Source organism: Pithys albifrons, chromosome Z (genome assembly GCF_047495875.1).
Source record: "Pithys albifrons albifrons isolate INPA30051 chromosome Z, PitAlb_v1, whole genome shotgun sequence".
NCBI lineage: Eukaryota > Metazoa > Chordata > Aves > Passeriformes > Thamnophilidae > Pithys > Pithys albifrons.
The window spans coordinates 20,283,977-20,304,624 of record NC_092497.1 but is presented as its reverse complement, the minus strand read 5'-3'; the positions used below and the strand labels follow the sequence as shown (position 1 = coordinate 20,304,624).

At 39.2% G+C, this 20,648-nt stretch overlaps 1 protein-coding gene across 1 annotated transcript in view; it reads right to left on the bottom strand.

Annotated features, from left to right (window-relative positions):
* Positions 1 to 17,732, bottom strand: part of RAB3C (RAB3C, member RAS oncogene family) — a 127,189-nt gene extending 109,457 nt beyond the window's left edge. Inside the window, exons 1-2 of the mRNA XM_071581158.1 lie at positions 17,617 to 17,732; positions 7,570 to 7,797 (exon numbers count right to left, since the gene is read on the bottom strand). Coding sequence (XP_071437259.1) covers positions 7,570 to 7,797; positions 17,617 to 17,640 — 252 coding nt within the window. The 5' untranslated portion in view covers positions 17,641 to 17,732. The remainder of the gene's footprint in view (positions 1 to 7,569; positions 7,798 to 17,616) is intronic.
* Positions 17,733 to 20,648: the final 2,916 nt, after the last annotated feature.

Sequence of the window (20,648 nt, the reverse complement as noted above, 5' to 3'; positions counted from 1 at the left end):
TGCAGTCAAACTTCAAATAGCAGTACATATCTTTCCAGTCTCTGCTTATATTTCCCTATTCTCTGATGCCTTTAATGTCTAAGCTATACAAATTATTTAAATTTTATTATATAGATTATATAAATTACTAGCATATACTAATGTTTAGAGAAAAAACAAGCTGTCTCAGCTGCTTTTTAGGTAAGAAGCATCTCCCCTTCTTATCTGTTCATTCCCACTTGAATGGGTGAAAGTGAACTATTCAACCAATTTTTTTTGGCTACTTACCTAAAACAATGGAAAACTGAGCTGAATTGAATCCATGGGTGCAACTTTAAGACAAACAGAAAAACAAGTACAGGAAATAGAACTAAGAATAAACAGGGCAAGGTAAGGAGAGCCCTAAGAAACCCTAAATTCAGGAAATATACAATTTCTAGAAGCAACTAAGATCTCCCACAAGCTTACAAAGGTTAAAAAATCCTGGCGGTTCTCTGAGATCTGAACAAAATAATACTGTCTGTACTATAACAGGCCTTCCTTTGGCTGTACGAATCTTCAATATCTGTTGTTTAAAATTCCAAATCTACAAAAAATAGTGGGGAAAAAAACCAATTATGGAAAAATAATGATTATTGAATGCCAGTGTTTCTATGAAATAAAGCACACCAAATACAAGTCTTACATAAGTGGAGGTGCTCTCAATGAATATGTAAGAAGAATCACATGAAATAATATAGCAGTATGAAAATAGGATCCTGTCTCAAAACTTTCAGCTTCTTCAAAGATTTGCATTGTACAGAAATAAGCAAAGGAGAAGAAAGGAAATAATATAGGCAAACCATATCCAACCACAACTGGGGTAACATTCATCTGTTAAAGGGCAGCCTAAATGAAACAAAAGGTTTCCAGAATTTTATTTTGTTTCAGCTAACAGGAAAAGTCCAGAAAGAGATTGTCTTCTGTCTACCACAACTACATTCCTCTTTGACCACCTTTTCTCAGGAATGGTTCCTTTAGGGCCTACTGACAGATCAACATTTGTGAACACATTGTTTTGCTGATCACAACAGGCAGGTCAGCCTTGCCCGCGTCTCACTGAAGCTGCTGCCCTTTCAGGACATGTCTGTAACAGCAAATTAAGTTCTGCCAAGCTGCATTTTAAGGCTATCAAATTTGTCTATACTGTGAAACTGTCAGCATGTTTTCTGGCACGGTTTTGACCCAAGCTTGCTAGCACTAGGCCTAACAGTTCTTGAGCAGGGTCCAGGACTTAGCAAAGGACAGAGAATTTTCCCAATACAGAATCGGGATGTGTCCATTCTCTTTCAGAGACTGAAACAGTTTAAACATATGAACAAATGCTATTACATGCCAGCTGGATTCAATGTCAAAACACAGTTTTGGTATGCTCAATTTACTAATATGTAGGGGAGGTTTGGCCTCAGCCCCGCATGCACAACCCACAATTCCAGGGCTGACAAGCTAGCGAAGGTCAGTCTGACCTTGAGGCAGCTGAAAGCCAGGTAAACAACCTCAGACCTGGAGACAAACACCAACCTCGTGGTGCCTGGGGGGTGCTGCCTGCCACGTGCACACAGCTCCTTCCACCAATGAGAGCACACCGCTGCCGTGTGAACAAAGCCTTCTGGCCTATGAGAAGTTGTTATTGTCCACATGTTCACCCCAAAAAGCTATATAACCTGTTTACCCCTGAATAATGTAGAACGCTCTGCTTTTAACCTTAGCGCACGGCTCTATCTCTATGAGAATACGCATGTGCGACTACAAGCCCAAACCCGGGGTACCGTTGTGGGTGGGCTGGCGAGGGCATGAAGAACCCTCTCGCAATGCACCTCTTTTCCCCAGCACTAACACAACTGAATAAAGAGAAATCCTAAAGCCCAGTAGTTTTACCATTGGAACAGGCTCCCCAGGGAAGTGGACACAGCACCAAGACTGAATTCAAGAAGTGTTTGGAAAATGCTCTCAGGTACATGGTATGATTCTTTGAGTGTCTTGTGCAGGGCTGGGAGTTGTACTTGATGATCCTGATGGGTCCATTCCAACTCAGTATATTCTATGATGCTACATTACTGTAGATTCTACACTACTTTGAATCACTTTGTCTGATGTATTACAGTATACACACCTACAGACATGAAGAAATCCCATTTTCAATATTAGATATTCACTATCCTCATATGGAAAAGCTGTGTATTGAAAGCAGCAGCTACATATCATCATGAGCAGCTGAGAAAGGAATCATTAAATAAACTTCACAGTGACTATCATACCAATTAAAAACACTCATATGAGTCAGATAAGACAGTCAGGACCTGAAAATCCTGTGATGAAACATTTTCTACATTCCCTATCCATTGTCTCCACATGCTACTCCTATCTCCACTTTTATTGTTTTGGCTTTCACGACCCTTCTGCTGAAGGGTGCATTTAGTGATTCTTGCACTGATGATTATTGCCAGTCACAGTTACAGGGTATTTCTACAATATTTTACTGCCTCAGTAGTTGTAAGTTACTGCACGATATCCCCTAAAAATATTCTGTATCAAGGCAATTTTCATGCATACTGTTACTCCGACATAAACACACACACGTACACACACACATACACACACACACACCCCCACACACACCCCCTCTAAACTTATTTTCTTTTTAAATGAACACTTTTTATTGATAATGGACAGCTAAGAAGGTTTTAGGGGAAAAAGAATGTAAGTGCCTAACATATTTTATTTTTTTTCACAGCTAGTATAGTTTTAATTATTGAATGGTAACACTGGATTTCCTCATTCAACTCACTTAGTTCCTATGATGATTTATAGAAAACTTTATGTGAGAGAAGCAGCATTTTGGGTATCAAATGAAACTGTCACATACAGTTGTAGGAAGGTTATGCTGATGCAGTTAAATATGTTGATTCTTTTTTCTAGGAACAAGTATCTAGGCTTTATTTTTTTGGTTTTTTTTCCTCCCATTTCTATGGCTTATTTTGAAGTATTAGCTAATAAATTCTGCTGTTCAAAAATGTCTATATTTTCTCCATATGCTCTTGCCCGCTATTATTTCTGACAGAGTTCACAAAGGTAATGTAAATATTTATAGCATGACAGCTGCAGGATATCCTCACAGCATAGGGATTTATACAATTAATGCACTGACAGACTTATAAGGTTAAGATTTTTTTATTTTTTTATTTGAACCTCTGAGTTTTTAATAATTTAGTGTGTATTTTTGCCTGACTTAGTACTGAATTTTTTTTTAATTCATCATAGTGTGAAATCTTGCATTTTGAAAGTAGGAGAATCTTACAGCCTTATAGTTCCATTCCTTTCCTTTAATATTACTAGCTCAAACCAAATGGAGGAAAATACATTACTTTTTATTATTTGACACTATAAAACATCCTAAAGGCCTTCAATGGACTATTATCCTATGCAGGTATGTGCTGCATACAGATACAGTTTCTTTAATTTTTTGTTTGTTTTTTTGTTTCAATGAGTAATCAATACTTTTGCAGGTAAAAAAAACATTTTTATGGATTGTTTTTTTCCTAAAAGGGTAAGAAACATGTTAATATTATGTATTGCTAATATTCATACCAGGATGTCACATTTATAATGAGCAATGAAACAGAATTTCAGGGCCAGCTGGTGGTCATATGACAAGGTAATATGCTATCACTAATGAATATAGCACTTAAACTCTGAATCTCTCTCAATCCCAGTAATAAATTCTGTTTGAAAGAAGATGTTTGGCTCAGGAGGAAAACAACCAAATGTCACAGTGCTTCCAGCAGGCTCCTCCTGACCATATGAAAAAGGTGCAACAACAAGGACTGGATTGAGTCTCTTTGTCCCTGACTTGAACAATGAAAGAAGACAATTCAAGAGTAAGATACCATTGCCTCCAAGCAAGAAAAATCCTCCCACAAACAAAAGACCTGCAAGGCATTGGAGTATATAAGACAGAAACTACTTCAATCTGTTAACCCTTCCTAGCTCATCTGTGATACTCGTTCTGTGAATTTTATTAATAAATAATGACTCTTCTCCTTGAATGCCAAAGTTCACTTTGAAACAAACTTGCACCCTTCCCTAGTAAGCATATGAGACTCTTGAGGAAATCAGCAAGCTCCAATAGTATTTCAAGTTGTACACAAAGTATCGTGCTGAAAGCATTACTAAACTGGAAGTTTAAATGTATACCCTAGAGGAATATATACAAAATTGCAACGGGACAAATATTGTGGGTTAACTGTGCTCTAGGCTAGGGATTTTTACTGATTTAACAGCATTACTATTTACACATTTCTGCATTTTACTTCTAGCCAAGGACAGCACAGCAGCATCACTGCATGTGTTTCAACACCTAAGTGCATGGCAAAGTAATTCAATTCTGATCTTGTCATTCAGAATATATTTTGAAGTTACACTTTCAGATTCTTCTGACTATACAAAAAAATTGATATTTTTAATAGTATTTTATTTCATGTATGCTGAATATCATTTATCAAATGATGTCATCAAATACTTTGCCACTGATTTTAAAGTAAGTGTTACAAACATGCATGTTCTACTCAGAACTAACATCAAATCACATTCACTATGGTTCATTCAATTTTATATTTTATCTAATATAAATGGTCTTTCATACATGCAGTTTGAAATGGAAATGGATATTGCAGGAGTACTATTCATTTTAGAAAGATATTTGCATAACCAAAGAAATATAACAAAGTATACTATGGACACAAGTTACATATATAGATAATACATATTAAGAACAACATTGCTGTTGATATAGATTATGAGATGGGATAAGAGTGCTTTATTTCAGATTTTGTGGACTAGAATAATATTATGAGACCTTTACTTATTTACTGAGATCCCAGAGGTGCAACAGTCAACTAAGTTACTAGCAAGATCAACATAATGCTCTAATGCAGAATACTCCACCTAAAAAGTGCTAAAAGCTATAGTGAGCTGTTGCAATTTGAGTTAATTTGGCAACGACAAAGCCTTTTAAGAACTGGCATTAAAAACTGAGTGGGAAAAAGCCCAACCAAACCCAAAAAGATGCATTGCTGGCTGGGGTAAAAACCTTTAGCATGGAAGTATGATCTGACCTTTTGCCTCAACCCCTGCATCAGGTGCCTACATCGTGGCACGTGACTCTTCACCTGCAGTTGAAGTAGGAAGGTCTCTTCTATGATTTGCACTTCTCTTTCCTCTTCCCTAAGGGACATTGGGGCTCTTGTGTTTGTTTCACTCATTTTGGTTGAAAGTTTTTTTCAGGCAAGGACTGTCACATCCTGTTTGGACTCTGCATGTTAATGTCTTGCAAAGAACAACAAAATGCACATTTTTGCTAGAACAGTAAGTTCATTCCAGCTGGAAAAAGTATTGCTGCTATGTCCCCTCTATGCCACAGATAGACTGAAAACATTTAGATCACTGGACTGTTTTGAGCCAAACACATATTTTTAGTCTGACATGAGGAGACAAAAAATATACTGGTGTCAAACTAATGACATAACTACAAGATTGTAAACTAGCATTGCTTCTTTTGCTAGGAGAGACGTGAACAGTAAAATCTATTTGTGGGTACTTGGTGGTTAGAAGAACTGTGTAAAGACTATAATATGAACAAAATTTAATTGCTCCATTATAAAAAAATAAGGCAATGTTGATGCGATCTTCAGCTCTAAAGTATGACCGTGAAACCAGCATGTTACTGAAGTGAAAGCATGCATATGACATACAGTTACCTAGCATATAGTGCTGTTATACTGATGAAAATATCAATAACCTAAACTTAAAGAGGTTGAGATGCAAAAAGTCTATGTTCCTAGAGCACACAGAACAACAAATTGATATGTGAAGGGCTGAAGCCTACCTAAAAAAACGTGAATGAGATAGACCATAAAAAACACTGGAAAATTCTTCTTCATGCCATATTAAAAATATATTCAAATTGAATCTCCCATTCAAATAATATTAGATGAACTGGACAGATTTGATCCAAGGTTTTCTGAGATTTAATGGCTACCCATCATTAAGCGAATTTTACATTTCTTGTATTAATGATCAAAAAACCCCCAAACAACAGAAAATGTGCATTTTAAGGCTGTTACATGTGTCTCACAAAGAAAACACCGCTCAGAATCTTCAAGCACACCAGGAAGATAACAAAGACCCGAAGTGTTAACTCTAGGTCCCATATTATTAAAAGTCCTGCTATTCCTCCTTCTCCCTTTAGTGAAAATCACTCAAGAACTACCAAATGGAAGCAACAGTAATTCTGTCATAAATTCAACCATATCCTGGGGCATCCATTGCTGTCAAGTCAAGAGAGGAGATTGTCCTGCTCTGCTCTGCAGTGGTGCAGCCTCACCTTGAGTCCGGTGTGTAGTTTTGGGCATCACAATATAAATAAGAAGGTCATAAAGCTATGAGAGAGCATTCAAAGGAGGGCTGTGGATATGTTTGAAGGGCCTTGAGGGGAAGCTATATTATGAGGAGCAACTGGAGTCACTTGGTCTGTTCAGTCTGGAGAAGAGCAGACGCCTCACAGCAGTCTACAGTTTCCTCATGAAGGGATAGAGAGGGGTAGACACTGATCTCTTCTCTGTAGTGACTAGGGAAAGATCCCAAGGGAATGCCCTGAAGCTGAATTGGCTGGGTTAGGTTGGATTGTAGGAAAAGGTTCTTCACTCAGAGGATGGCTGAAGAGTGGAACAGGGTCCCCAGGGAAGTGGTCACAGCAGCAAGCTTGTCTGGGTTCAAGAAGCATTTGGACAATGTGCTCAGACACACGATGTGATTCTCGAAATTCTCCTGTTAGGGCCACAAGAAGGGTTTGATGATCCTTGTGGGTCCTTCCAACACAGAATATTCTATGATTTTATGAAATAAGTTTTGGATATCACTTCTTTTTGAGGAAAGCTTGCAGCAAAAGACACTTATTCCCTGGCATCCTAGCATCTGTAGGACAAAGGAATGAGGTTTTTTGTATGCCTTAGCAACACTATCCCTTTGCTCATGCTTTCTTCCTCAGCAGAAGAAAGGAAGATGTTTCAGGTGATCAGGATGACATATGTAACTATCAGAGCAAAAAATTATGTCTTTTGTTATGCATCCACTATCATAGTTCCTACATGAATTCATAAGTTTTTATGGGAAGACACCAGATCCTAAAGCTGGTTTTTCAAGTTACTTTGATATAATATGTACCACTTTCAATACCCTACATATTGCACAGTTGTTTATACTTCACTGCACAGATACCAAAATGTGTCAACCTGTATTATTTCCTGAAGGAATTTAATTCAGAATATATAATCACTGTACTTCAGAACCTTAACAATACCGTCTGCACTCTATTACTCAAGCAAAAAAAGTCATGCAGAAAATAATTAACTGCTTTTTCATCACTGTGCTCTCTCTCTCTCTCTCTTTCTCTGTATACATATAAGGGTTATAGCATTCAGAACAAATCTGCAGTAGTGTAAATGCTATCAAACTGCTACAGCTTAATTCACAGAATTGTTACTTTTAGCTTACCCAAATCTGCAGCTTAATTCTTTTTTCATTTTTGAAAACTGTTTTTACTTTGAAATCGATCCCAACCGTGCTTACAAATGCAGACGTAAAGGAATCATCAGCATATCGAAACAAAAAGGAGGTTTTTCCAACACTGCTGTTGCCGATAATGAGCAGTTTGAACATATAATCAAAGTTCTGGTCAGATGTGTCTTTCTGGCCATATTTGGAATCTTGAACGGATGCCATCTGTAATTCAAAATAAAAAGAAATAGTTTATTGTCTCTTGTATCATACAAAACTGGAAGCATTTAGATTTTATTGGAGTTTTTCATACCAGATATCAATGAAGTCGAAGAAAAACATCTTCTTGAACGATCACTAATGTGTACACCTCAAAGTAAACCTCAAAAAATAGTTCGCAGAGCTCATGTTTTATGATTCACTTATGTAGTAATAGTTCTAGTAGCAAAAGAGGACATAAACATAACTGATGAGTGTTACCGAAACAAAAAGTAGTAATTTGAAAAACCCAGGATATTTTCTGACTTAGGATTAAAAAGATGTGCCTTCAGAAAACATGATGAAGGAAACATGGTGAAAATACAGATAAAGATACTTCACTTTTACAAGAAGGAAATAAGAGATCAGTGCTGCATTGTGACATAGTAGGTATATTTCTAAGCAAAAGCTTAATAAGTTTTACACCTAATAAAATTCTTGAACCATTTATTTTACTGTAAATATGTTGCTGTCTTTTCCCATGCCTATAAACTTACTCAAAGCATTCTGGCTTTACAAGCTTTTACTTATTATACCATTAAATAGTGATTTGGGTAACTAACTCTGAAATAAGGTCTTGATTTTTTTCTGATACTAATATATTCTATAGTTTTTTGAATTTGCAATATTAATGCAACGTCATCAAAAGTGGCAGGTATGGGCGGGTTAATCAAGGTTTTATCCAGCCTGGCCTTGAACACTGACAGGGTTGGGGCATTCACAACCTGCCTGTGCAACCTGTTTCAGTATCTCACCAGCCTAACAGTAAAGAATTTATTCCTAATATCTGGCCTAAATTTCCCCTCTTTCAGTGTCACCCACACTGTGAATAGTCATTCAGTGTCCTATCAATACAGTTCCTAAGGAAGAGTCCCTCTCCAGCTTCCCTATAGGCCTTCAGATATTGGAAGTTTCTTGAGGTCTCTATGCAACCTTCTCCTCTCCAGGCTTAACAGACCTAACTTTCTCAGCGTTTTTTTTTATAGGGGTGGTGCTGCAGTTCTCTTATAAACTTCATGGCCCTCCTCTGGCCTTGCTCCAACAGTTCCATGTCCTTCCTGTGCTAGGGACACCAGAACTGTAAGCAGCACTCCAGGTGGGGTCTCATGAGAGAGGAATAGAAGGGAAGCATCCGCTATCTTGACCTGCTGGCCACACTGTTTTTGATGCAGCACAGAATTTTATTGGCTCTCTGGGCTGGGAGCATACACTGCCAGCTCATGTTGACTTTTTCATGAATAATCATCCCCCAAGTCCTTCTCCACAGGTCTGCTCTCAGTCACTTCTCCACACAAATTGTAGGTGTGTCTTCAGTTTGCCATGACCCAGGTGTAGGACTTTGCACCTCACTTTTTTGAACCTCATGAGGTTTTCATTGGCCACAAGCCTGTTCAGGTCCCTCTGGATGGCACTGTCAATGTTTTCAAAACTGAATCCTTAAAATACAGTTTTAATCCATATAAAACACCTGAATGAGCACAAATAACTGAATACAGTTGAATAGCAACCTGTTTTCCACAACAGACTTAAAAGATGAGGGATTCCAATAGACACTTAGACTTTAAGGAAAATTACAGAGATTAACTTGAAAACTTGTCCAAAATTCTACTTGGGATGCTCAAAAAACAAGGGAAAAAATAAAAAACTTACAGTGTTTCACCTCTTTTTCAGAAAAAATCTCAAATATTTTGAGAGCCTGTGGCAGATCTTTAGTTTTTTGAATGTGATTATTCTAAGGACAACACTTTTGCATGCTGATTTGAGACCGAAAGACAAACACCATATCCTAAGACAAAGGTTTACAGAAAAGCAGCTCATGTAAAAGCTTTCTAAGTCAGCCACCTCAGAGTGCATTTGGGCAATCAGAAAGAACAGTTGGAATCAGGATGAGGCCTGTACAGTGACCCAACTTCTCAGCCGAATTTTAATTACTGCAAAAATTTTCTGAGCTAATTCTGATGTTTCATAACACAAATAACAGTACGCCAGCTTTCTTGGGTACTGAAGAGGCATATAGGAATGGAGACAAAAGTCCTGAAGAAGATAATGGAAGTAGCAAGTTTTTAAAAGAAAAATCAGTGTAAGATTTATATTTCATAAATAATACAGTAGAGAGTGTTTGATTTCAGAATTAATTTCTTCATTTAATGTAATCTTGAGTACCTACATGCTTGCAACCTGAGTATTTGCATTGGCCTTAATATTTAATCACTTCTTCCACAGGCATTCAACAAAGAAGCTTTAGTACAAAACCCTAATTATTACCAAACATACACGTTACTAATCTTTCAGCTTTCTGATTGCTATAGAAAAGACAGAAATCCTCACTACTCTCCATTATTGTGTTATTATTTGGGGATATTTTGCTTCAAACATGAGAAAAAGAAAATCAAACCAGTCTAATCCCAGCCGTAAAAAGGATAACAGTTTGCAACAACAAGGCAATGAAGTCCATCAGACAAAAGACTGCAGTAGATGCAGATGCTGATGTGTAACCTGTGCCCTTGCCCCAGCAGCCTGTTCCACTGTCCTTTAGGCTCCTCTCTGTTACACAGCAGCTGAAGCCAGTAGTTGCCCACTTGAAGAAAGAAGGAGCTTCCTGTTCTTTCTTTATCTCCTAGGAAGACTTCCATGTAGCTTCTTCAGCTTGCTTAAGATTTTCTGAAAGAGGTTCTAGCTTTCATTCCATTTGCTGCTCTCAGTCTTATGTGGTTTACAATTCATGCCTGTGTACTTTAATCTCTAACACTTCAGAAACACTATGATTCAGTGAGCAGGCAAATTGAGAGACCTGGAATCTAATAACAGTCCTCCTAAACCTTGTACCTTGTGTAGGCTTCCTGAGTAAAAATGTGATTCTCGGGGATAGTTGTAAACATAGACTTTACTCACAGAGAAATTTCAGTGCTTCTCTAAATTATGATAATGTGCATTCTTTATGCAATAGTTTTCTCAAAATTTCTTAAAAAAAGAAAATAAAAACAAAAAAACAACACCTGTACCCTGAACTTGCAGATTCATTACTTGCAGTATCATAACATAATTACAAGCATGTTGAACAAAGAATTGCAGCCACTTTTTATTTCGGGGCAGGAGTGTGTCTGCTTAGTACAGGACAGAAAAGACATGGGAAAGGCATAGGACAGGACTACTTTCTCCAGCAGGATTCATCAGGTACTGTTAATATTTCAAACTGTTTGGAGAGACTAACTTTAGCCTAGAAAGCCATTCTCCCTAGACTGCTGATAGTGATCCTTTCTCGTGTCCAAAACTCAAATGTGTTTTAGAAAAGCACCAATGCCTACACTTGTGTGAACATCAAACTCAGTACAGGTGCTAAGACTTTGCAATTAGTTCCTTAACTCACTCATTCCGTAGTAAGCAAAGAAACAGTTACTTCCAAGCACAGTTCACATTAGGCTCCCATTGTAAATGATCCTCTAGAGGAGTGTCTTTTTCTGCTGACTTTAAGGGAAATCCAGAGGCTTGGTGCTCTCCAACCTTGTGAATAAGCCTTCACTTCTTCTCCTTCTTAAATGCAAACTGCTGACTTAAAGCAAATATGGAAGGCACTGTAGTCCACTTCTAGATGTATAAATACATCAGTTCACTCCTAACAGTATTTGTTCCTATTTTGGAGACATTTGCAAAAGAAATAAGAAGATAGTGTGGATGTTATGTTGCTCCTTTAGAAACAATGATGGAAACAATCACTGGGAACACCATGTTTCGACCTTTGATTAAACATTACACACATGGATGAGAACCAAATAAAGCTCTCTACAGTTATGATATTCTGTTTCCAATAAAGAAAAACTCCTACCTTTATTTTGACAAAGTCCTTTTCTTAAAAATTAAATGGATATATTAAACAACTATCACTTTCAACAAAACACATTGAGTTCCTTCTTCAGTACCATTTGGTCCTTACTTAGTAAAACTGAAGACAAAATGCTCAGGGTTATTTTCATTTAAAAAAATGAAAACACACGTGTTTGATTTTGGTTTGTTTTTGGGTTTTTTTCAGGGGGTGTTTTTTTGTTTGGGTTTTGGGGGTTGGATTTGTTGTGTGTGGTTTTTTGATGGGGTTTTTTTGGTAGAATGAGTCCCTATTCAGATCCTTATGTGCATCAGAGTGTTAACATCAAAGGGAGCCTGAAGCCACCTTCTAGAGCACTTAGGGTAGACTTTAGTCCACTGGGAAATCTGAGCTCAAGACAATGAACAGAAAAACTATAGTCAGGGGGTCCCTCTCTCTTCCTTATCAAAGCTGGGAGGAGGTATGTTGCCAGCATGAATATGGTACAAGGACAAAAATGGATAGCTTTGTAAGCAGTTTTCCTGCTTACAGCATGTCTCTAAATTCTTTAAACACGGATTATTTATGGGCATAGGCAAATTTAATCATTAAGTAGAGTTTTCTATATCAGATCCAGATATTTTTCAAATCTTATGTTCCGCTGTTTCCTTGATCCCAAAAGAACAGTTGAAAACACAGCAGGTCTGAGAACAAATGTCTGAAAAACTACATGTTTACCTGCCACCTTCATGATGATAACAAAACATTTGGCTATGTTACTCTTTTTCCCTCAGAAGGTTTCATTCTTTGACAGAATTATTTTGAGTAGCTTTCTTACTTTAGCAGAGCAGCATGCTGTGCCCTCGCTCACCTGCACATTATTTCAGTTTGCATTATTTGCACCTCATTCTGGATGCTTAATGTGGGATGAATTGTCCCTGGAAAAAACGATGCAAAAGACAAGAAAACCCAAGACTGAATATACTGAAATTCATTCCTTTATGCCTTTCACAAAAACATTTTTTTAAAAAACAGGCACGTCTTAAAGGAAAAGATTGATAGTAACCCCAGGGAAAATGCTTGTTTCTATCTACATTAAGGATAAACAGACACTGATTAGCTAATTTCCATTTGCTTTTCTTTATACAGTGATGGTAAACCCCAGCCCTGAAGGAGGGGTAACTGAGGTTTTATTTAATGGATCCCTTGAATCAGATTAGAGTGAAATGACACTGACAGTGTTTATATATATATATATATACACATATATATATACACATATATACATACATACATAGCAGTTTATTTTAGAATAATTTGGTTGTAATGGAAAAAGCAACACACCTTTTCTAGATACAGTGTAGAAAAATACACATTTACATGGCTTTCTAAAAGGAAACAAACTTTAGTTAATATTTCAATGAAAACAGAGTTCCCTGTACACACAGTGTTTTGCAAGGTGATCTTTTTGCCTTTGTAAAATATAATTAGTCAAACATAATCAATGGATACTGAAATAATGGAATAAGATGAAAAAAGTCAATGACTGTAACTTACCAAAGTGCATATAGGATGTGCAAGTGAATGGTATTAACTGCACATTAGTTGTCTTTCATATGTAGATTAAATTACATCACCAAAGTAGTTAAAATGTTATCAAAATCCTTACGTATATGTACACTGTGAAAATATAACCTAGTAATGAAAAAACCTAATTGTTTTCTAGTAAAATATCAGACTAATAATGTAGAGATTGGATGTTACTCTTAACTCTTTCAGAGGCATACTATGACTTTTGTTTTCTTATTTTCTACATCTTGGTCGATTTGTATTTTTGGTATGATCTCAAAGAATACATCAGTATCCAGAGATCCAGACCACAGCCAGTTCTCACAAATCCTTACCATCAATTTTTCAACTGATCAATTAATAAGGCTTAACAGAGTTCAGTGGACAATGCACCAGCCACTTATTTGGAATTTACTGATTGCTAGCCATCTGCAGGGCACAGCTTGTAAATTAATGTACTTGGCAGCATCAGGAGAAGCTTATTTGCTTCAAGGTATTATGAGGTTAGAATCTTGTATATTTGTAAATGTATCACTACCCAGTCTGAAACATTTCGATAGTTAAAAACGAAAAGTTTTTTTAAGCAGCACACTGAAAAGCCAAGTCAGTATATATCAAGAAGACACAGAACTGTGAGTTCTAAAACACCTCAAAGAAGATCTACTTGCTTCATAATAACAGAACTATCATGAATGTGGCCACACCACTAGCAGCTGCCCAGAACAGTGGAATTTCAGGTGAGTGAAAGTTCTGGAAATTTATTTTATCCATGAAAAGGGTAGCTTAAGAAGCATATTTCTAATTTCTGCTCTAGAGCATACATGGAAATCTCCTTCTCCAAATAGTGGCAAAACCAGAGATATAGCCCTAAGTGAGGTAGTCTAAGACAGGATGTTAACTGGCAACCAAAATAGTTCAGCTCTGAAAAAAAAATATAAAAGCTATGTCAGGCCAGGTACTCCAGGACAAATTACTTTGGATTTACCAGGGGGGATGAAAGAATGAAAACGAGATGGCTAAAGCCTTCTGCCATTTGCTGTATTTAGTACAGCACTCAGGGGCATAAGACTAGGAAAAATTGTGCAACTTTTCATTTGCCAGAGCAGCTGCATCAGGCCAAGAGACAAAGTGAAATACTAATGCCACTGTCTAGGGCCCTAGTGAGACAGCAGCAGTGACAATTCTGGTCAAGTGTGTTTATGAAAGCTGTGTTCAAACTGAAAAATACACAGAAAGGTTATTATGAAGATTACAAGAAGGAAGAGCTTATCTTATGACAGAAATATTTAAAAAGGCCAACAAACAAACAAACAAATGAAACAAAGAGGCCAAAAACCAGTAAGCAAAACATAAGCTTGTTTCTCTAGATAGCAGTCTGGCCATCATGCAATGAGAACTATTTAGACTGATGTATACTGAAGCAGACACTGGACATTAACAAGTGAGTATAAACAAGCCCCGAGTGCCTCTGAGCTGGAGATTAACAAGTATCTAATCAGCGAGGGAATGTGATTCCACAGCACACTTTCAAAAGGAGGTGGTTAACAGAAAGAGGACTGCAAACTCCAGATGCAGCTTGATCAGTTAACAAACAGGTGTATACAAGTTTCTCTGTGGACTCAGTGGCTTGGCAGGGTCTTGTACTCCAGTACTTCTAATGTGAACCGAGACTGACATGTCTAATAATTTTGCTGAATGATAGGAGCTGAATTGCCATGCAAGCTCCTGTATCTAATAGCTTTGATTGGGCTCTTCTTGTCATAATTTTGTAACTTCTTCAGTATCTGTAAGCAGACGTTTTGCTTGCTATTGCCCTTCTCCACTGTGTTTGGAGGAGTCTGTTATAAATCTATCTTGTCTGGACATAACCAATGGAAGTGACAACAGGATATGAAAAACTGAGGAAAAAAATGTTCTCATTGAAGGCCTTGGCAAAGCAGAAAATTTACAAATTATTTCCCAATTTCTAATTTTCTCTCCCCTCTATGGCCTCAGCCACCTTTGAAATGATCTGTGTCCTTGCAAGCAAAAGAGAATGCCTCTAGAGATCTAGGATTTTCTGCAAATCGCCACCATTAATGTCGATGTGTACTAATAAACACTAAAAACAAGTTAACCAAACTACAGATCTTTCTGTATTTTGGCAAAGTGCAGGTATGTGAGAAATCTGACATTTCAAATAATTCAGACCAACTCTTATAAGAATATGCAGAAACCATACAGAATTCAATATTTATCAAAAAAGAGAATCCATAGCTTTTTGAGTTCTGAACTAAAGAAGACTCCACAGCCACAAGCGCTACTAAAACTGATATCTGTTCCTAAAACATGGCTAGAAAATTTAAAAGTAGCCACAAACAGTGACCCAGATCCATTTACCTTCAGCAGATGACAACAGCAAACTTCTACACTAGACAGCTCTTTTCTGTAAGGAGTACCTTTCTGGCAATTGTTGGCCTTTCCTGTCTTCAGAGGAATGGCATGAGCTTGAGATTGTAACAAAGAATTCACAAATATAGAAAGAAAGTGCTAATGCTCAGTCCATTATTTAGTTCCAGATAAAATATTTTAACATTTTAGTTTTCTTTTTAATTATTGCTTGGTGGAAATTGGAAAAAATGCTTACACTCTCCTCTGAGTTGTTTCTTTCAGAATCAAAAGACATATACTTGCACACTCTCTCTTGCTCTACAATTCAGAGATGACAGCTCTGTAACAAACTGTTCCATAAAACTGTTGTGTGCAAAGAAGCAAGTACATTTGTTTCATGTAATAGGAAATCACATAGATAAAAGAGATAAATCAAGCAATTAGTTCAGTCACTCTAAACTGCATTTGAAAAAGGTTCAACCATATTAGCCTAATTCTGGAAAATAAGATTCTTAAGAAGAAGAATCCACAAAAGATAATTGTTTTACTGGAATCTTTAATAGAAATTATATTTGAGTGTTATGGGAATGGTGTAAATAGAATAAAGGAAAAAAAAAACTCAGAAACTACAACTGAAAATTAAACTCTCTCTGTCAGACTGCATTTTGGAAAAATCCAGACACATACGATTATAATTTTGGATGAGATATGCTTAAAAATAGACGCTGAATGACCATGTCAGCAGTCTTGAAAAAATGAAATTTACAGGGGGTTTTATAGCTTTCTGCTGTCTCTTATTATACTGAGGCCATGTTTTCTACTGACTTTTACTCAATTATGTTTAACAATAATTCCATTTGTTCTGACAATCTGTAAAAAAATGAAGAAGCCATTCTCTGATGGTTGAGTATAACTTATTATTTTTTATATCCTGACTCTCCTTTCTTTAGATGTCCTTTTAATGTTGTACCACCATTTTGTTTCCACAAGTATATAAGGACTCCAGTGACTTCAACAACCTGTCAAAAATGTCAGATACAGTAGAGACGAATCTACAGTTGACACTCTCTACTAGTAAAATTTCCTTTTAATGAAACGCTCTCCTAAACAAATACATACTAAACATGACTTCAGTAGCTCAATAAACATATGTGAATAAAAGGAAAATAGCACATAAACAGTTCTGACATAAGTGTGTAGCATGCAAAAGGATGAAGATCTCCCTTTTAGACTGAAATTTTATTACTGTCAGAGTAGATATCCAGCATGAAAAGCATTAGCTAATAGGGCTGCAGTTCATCACCTAAATCAGCAGCCTGCAAAACTGCTCTTTTCACTTGACTGCAAAGTGATGGTTACCAACCCACTTTTCTACTAAAAAAGTCATGTGTTCCAGTGTATAGGCTGGAGGTTTCAGAGCCTCTGCAAGGGATTACAAAATAGGCCCTAATTAAAAACTGAAGTTCATCAGCATAAATTGTTTTGAGACAACAACCAAGAAACTGCTAAAAACTCTGTGTGATGTAACTTGTATCTGTATAGCACCTTCTGCTCCAGTGCTGGGGGGTATTATCTCTTTCCATACGTAAAAACTGCTGAAAACGGGCCACCTCTTTGCTACCACTTGCTCTAACCATGTGCAATCTCTGGCCAATGCAGATGGATAACTAGCTGCTCCTTGAATAAACAGGTGGAGGCATCGTGCCAACTTCCTGCGCATCCCGCTAGGACCTCGATACAGCTTATCATCTAACAACTGACATCCAGTCACCCCAGGGGAGCTGCGATCGACGCTCAAGGGGCACTATCTGAAAAAGACCTTTCGATGTGTCCGAAAGTGACCTGAAACCCGCAGGCTATGCCGCCCGGGGATGCGCCACGGCGGGCAGCCCCTCCCGGGCACACCACCCCTCGCACGGACGCCGGGCCCCGTACACGCCAGGGGTGTCCTCGCCCTCTCCGCTCAGCAGAAGAGGCTCCTGCCTGTCCCGTCTCTCGGCTGCACCGCGCCCGCCGCCCTCCTCCCTCGGCCCGGCCCGGACACCGACCTGCATGGGCGCCTCGTGCCTCATGGCCGAGCGCGGCCCCGCCGCCTCCGCTGCCGCTCACTGCCGCACCGACAGCCGTCGCCGCCCGCCCGGGTACTGCCGGCAAACCCGCGGCGCGATCAGCACCGGAGCTGTCCCCGCTCCGCCCCCAGCCCGCCCCGCCCTCCGGCCCGCAGACCCCCGGGAGCCGTAGTCCCCTGCGCGGCTGCCCTGCCGCCGGGGCGGGCGGGCGGCACTACAGCTCCCGGGGTGCTCGGCGGCGGCGCGGGCGGGGCGGGCGTGGCTCTTTGGGAGCTCGTCTCGGGCCGCGCAGGGCGACGCGGCTGGGGAACGAAGGGTGCAGTGCGACCCTGGAGAGGTTGGAGAAGGAGCCGCCCCGCCGCCCTCACGGCCCGGCTGCGACGCTCACGGAGGAACAGCGCCGGCCCGGACGGCGGGAGGCGCTCGCTGGAGCGGGGCGGGCACATGCGGGGCCCGGGCAGGGCGCTGCACAACGCCCTCTGCGGGCGGGGCGGCACGAATGGCAGCGACCGGGTGCGGGACCGCTCCCGTCCCTTTATCCTGCTCCCGTCCTCTGGTCCTGTTCCCGTCCCTTTATCCTACTCCCGTCCTCTGGTCCTGCTTCCGTCCTCTGGGCCTGCTCCCGTTCCTTGATCCTGCTCCCGTCCTCTGATCCTGCTCCCGTCCTCTGGTCCTGCTCCCGTCCTCTCATCTGGTCCTGCTCCCGTCCTCTGATCCTGCTCCCACATTCGGGCTGGTCGCGTTCCCCCGGCCGCGCCTCGTGCCCCGCCGCCGGCACTGAGGCTGCGACAGGCCCAGCGCCCTTCGCCATGAGGACTGCCTGTCAATGTCCTCGCTGTGCACAGTAACAGCCCCTTCTCCTCCTCCTCATCGCACCCCATTTTCCTGCTTTGTCTTGCCCCGCTTGAATTCTCTGCGGTCGTGGACGAACAGGAGCAGGCAGGCCCAGGTCGTGCCGCTGTGCTGCGGGGACATGGGGACGTCGCTTCTGGGTGGTGACAGGCGCTTTTGATGTCAGTAGCGATGTCACTATGAGGTGATGGGTGTTAGTGCCCAAGAAGATGCTTTAAATTTCTTCTTGGCACTTCTTGCATAAACCCATCCGCTAATCCAGAGCCCATACTTAGCCTGAGCCCAAATGTACAGGTCCCCAGAGGGTAGGAAATGTATAAAAGTTGTTAGATTTAAAATTTAGCGTGTTCTGCTCTAATAAAAGGGTGAAGATGAGCTATGGGTGACTGACTATGGGGATGGCTGCCCAAGGTTTGAGAGCTGGTCACATCCCAGGCAGAGGAAAGGGCAGGAGAAGGCAAGGGCAGAGGTTGAGGCAGCATGGAAACAGCAGCTTGTCCTGTGGGTTACCCATCTCTGCATAGGTGGTATTGTGTAAAGTGAATCATGCAGAGGAGCTATGACATGACAAATGGCAAAATAGAAACGTGAATATGGATTAAAATATACTGGAAGAAATTTCATTTGAGCTCTGCAAGTTGTTAATTTCATTTGCAGCTATTTATAACTATGGAGTATTTTTCAAAGACATCATGGATTTTTTGCAGCACACTCCTCTTTCCTGCATGAAACATGGAATGTTGCTCTTTCTGCCATTGTGGGCATGTAGACAGCATGAATTTGGTTAACATTGTAGGCCATGTGTATGTGTGCATGCCTGCATAAACAGCTGAGAGTTGATTTTTTTTTAAGTGCATGCAATTTATTCTTACTATTGATTTTAGCTGAATATCTACCAAAAATATCATGAGTAACAACCCATTTTGCTCTGAAAACAAGGCATGTTATATGTGTTATCAATTGCAGTTAGGGAAGAACAGAGAGCTTCTCCTATGAAAGCTTTGTTTTATGGGATTTTGTTTTTAGAAAGTATTATAAATGTATGCCATAATCCTGAATATATAACTTTCCATAAAATATTTATCATTTTAAATCTTAGCTGAATAGGTATTTGAAAAAGTAGATTTAAATATTTAGAGAAGTTTTGATTATAGAATTTAGAAAATAGATACTATGGATTGATTAATCTATTATATGTATAAAGTAGATTTACTGCATATACATTAGAAATTACACAGCTGAAATGATGCTAGGTTCCCAAATTTATCCCAAGACAAATATCCTCCACTTATTTTAATTATATTTGAATTTATCTTAGCATTGATGTCTTGAAGCAATCCCTCACCAAAACCCTCCATTCAGAGAATTATCAATAGAACATAAAGCTGTGTTACTTTTATATTGTTACATGTCTTTCTATAAAGCATGATTTTTTTTTAACTGGAAATGTTAAACCCCATACCTGCATAAACAATATTTCTCTGCTTTTTTCAAAGGCATAAAAATGCACAATTAACACTGACATTTCATAGAATCATAGAGTGGTTTGTGTTGGAAGGGACCTTAGATATCACGTAATTCCAACACCCCTGCCATGGGCAGGGTTACCACCCACTAGACCAGTTTGCTCTGGGCTCTATCCGGCCTGGCCTTGTTATTTGGCTTTGTGCGTTGGTCAAAGGAATTATACTGGAGTTGTTTTTCATTACTCAGTTTTTGTCTGTTATTTGTTGTCTGGCAGAAACTTCACCCTTTTCTATCTTCTTCAGAGGCTTTGGAACATGCAATCAGAACAAAATGAACCAGAATTAAATAGTATAATCCTAGACACAAGTAAGCTTTTGTACCTCAAGCATCTTAGTCCCGTGTTAACAGTCATGCTGTGATGATACTCCTGTCCACAGAGTGCTGTTTTCTTGAGGCAGCAGTTTCTGTTGATTACTAGTCACTGGGTCACAAGATGTTAACATTTTTGTATCATGATCTACTTGAAGCTCCCTTTTAGACATAATTACTATGAACTAGCTATTTTCACCAAGTGCTATCATACAAGGAACCCAGTTTAGTATAACATCTAATTCTTTTGACCAGGAGTAATTGAAACACAGCAGAAGCAGTCATGAACATCTGTTCAGATTTTCAGCAGTATTGATTATACT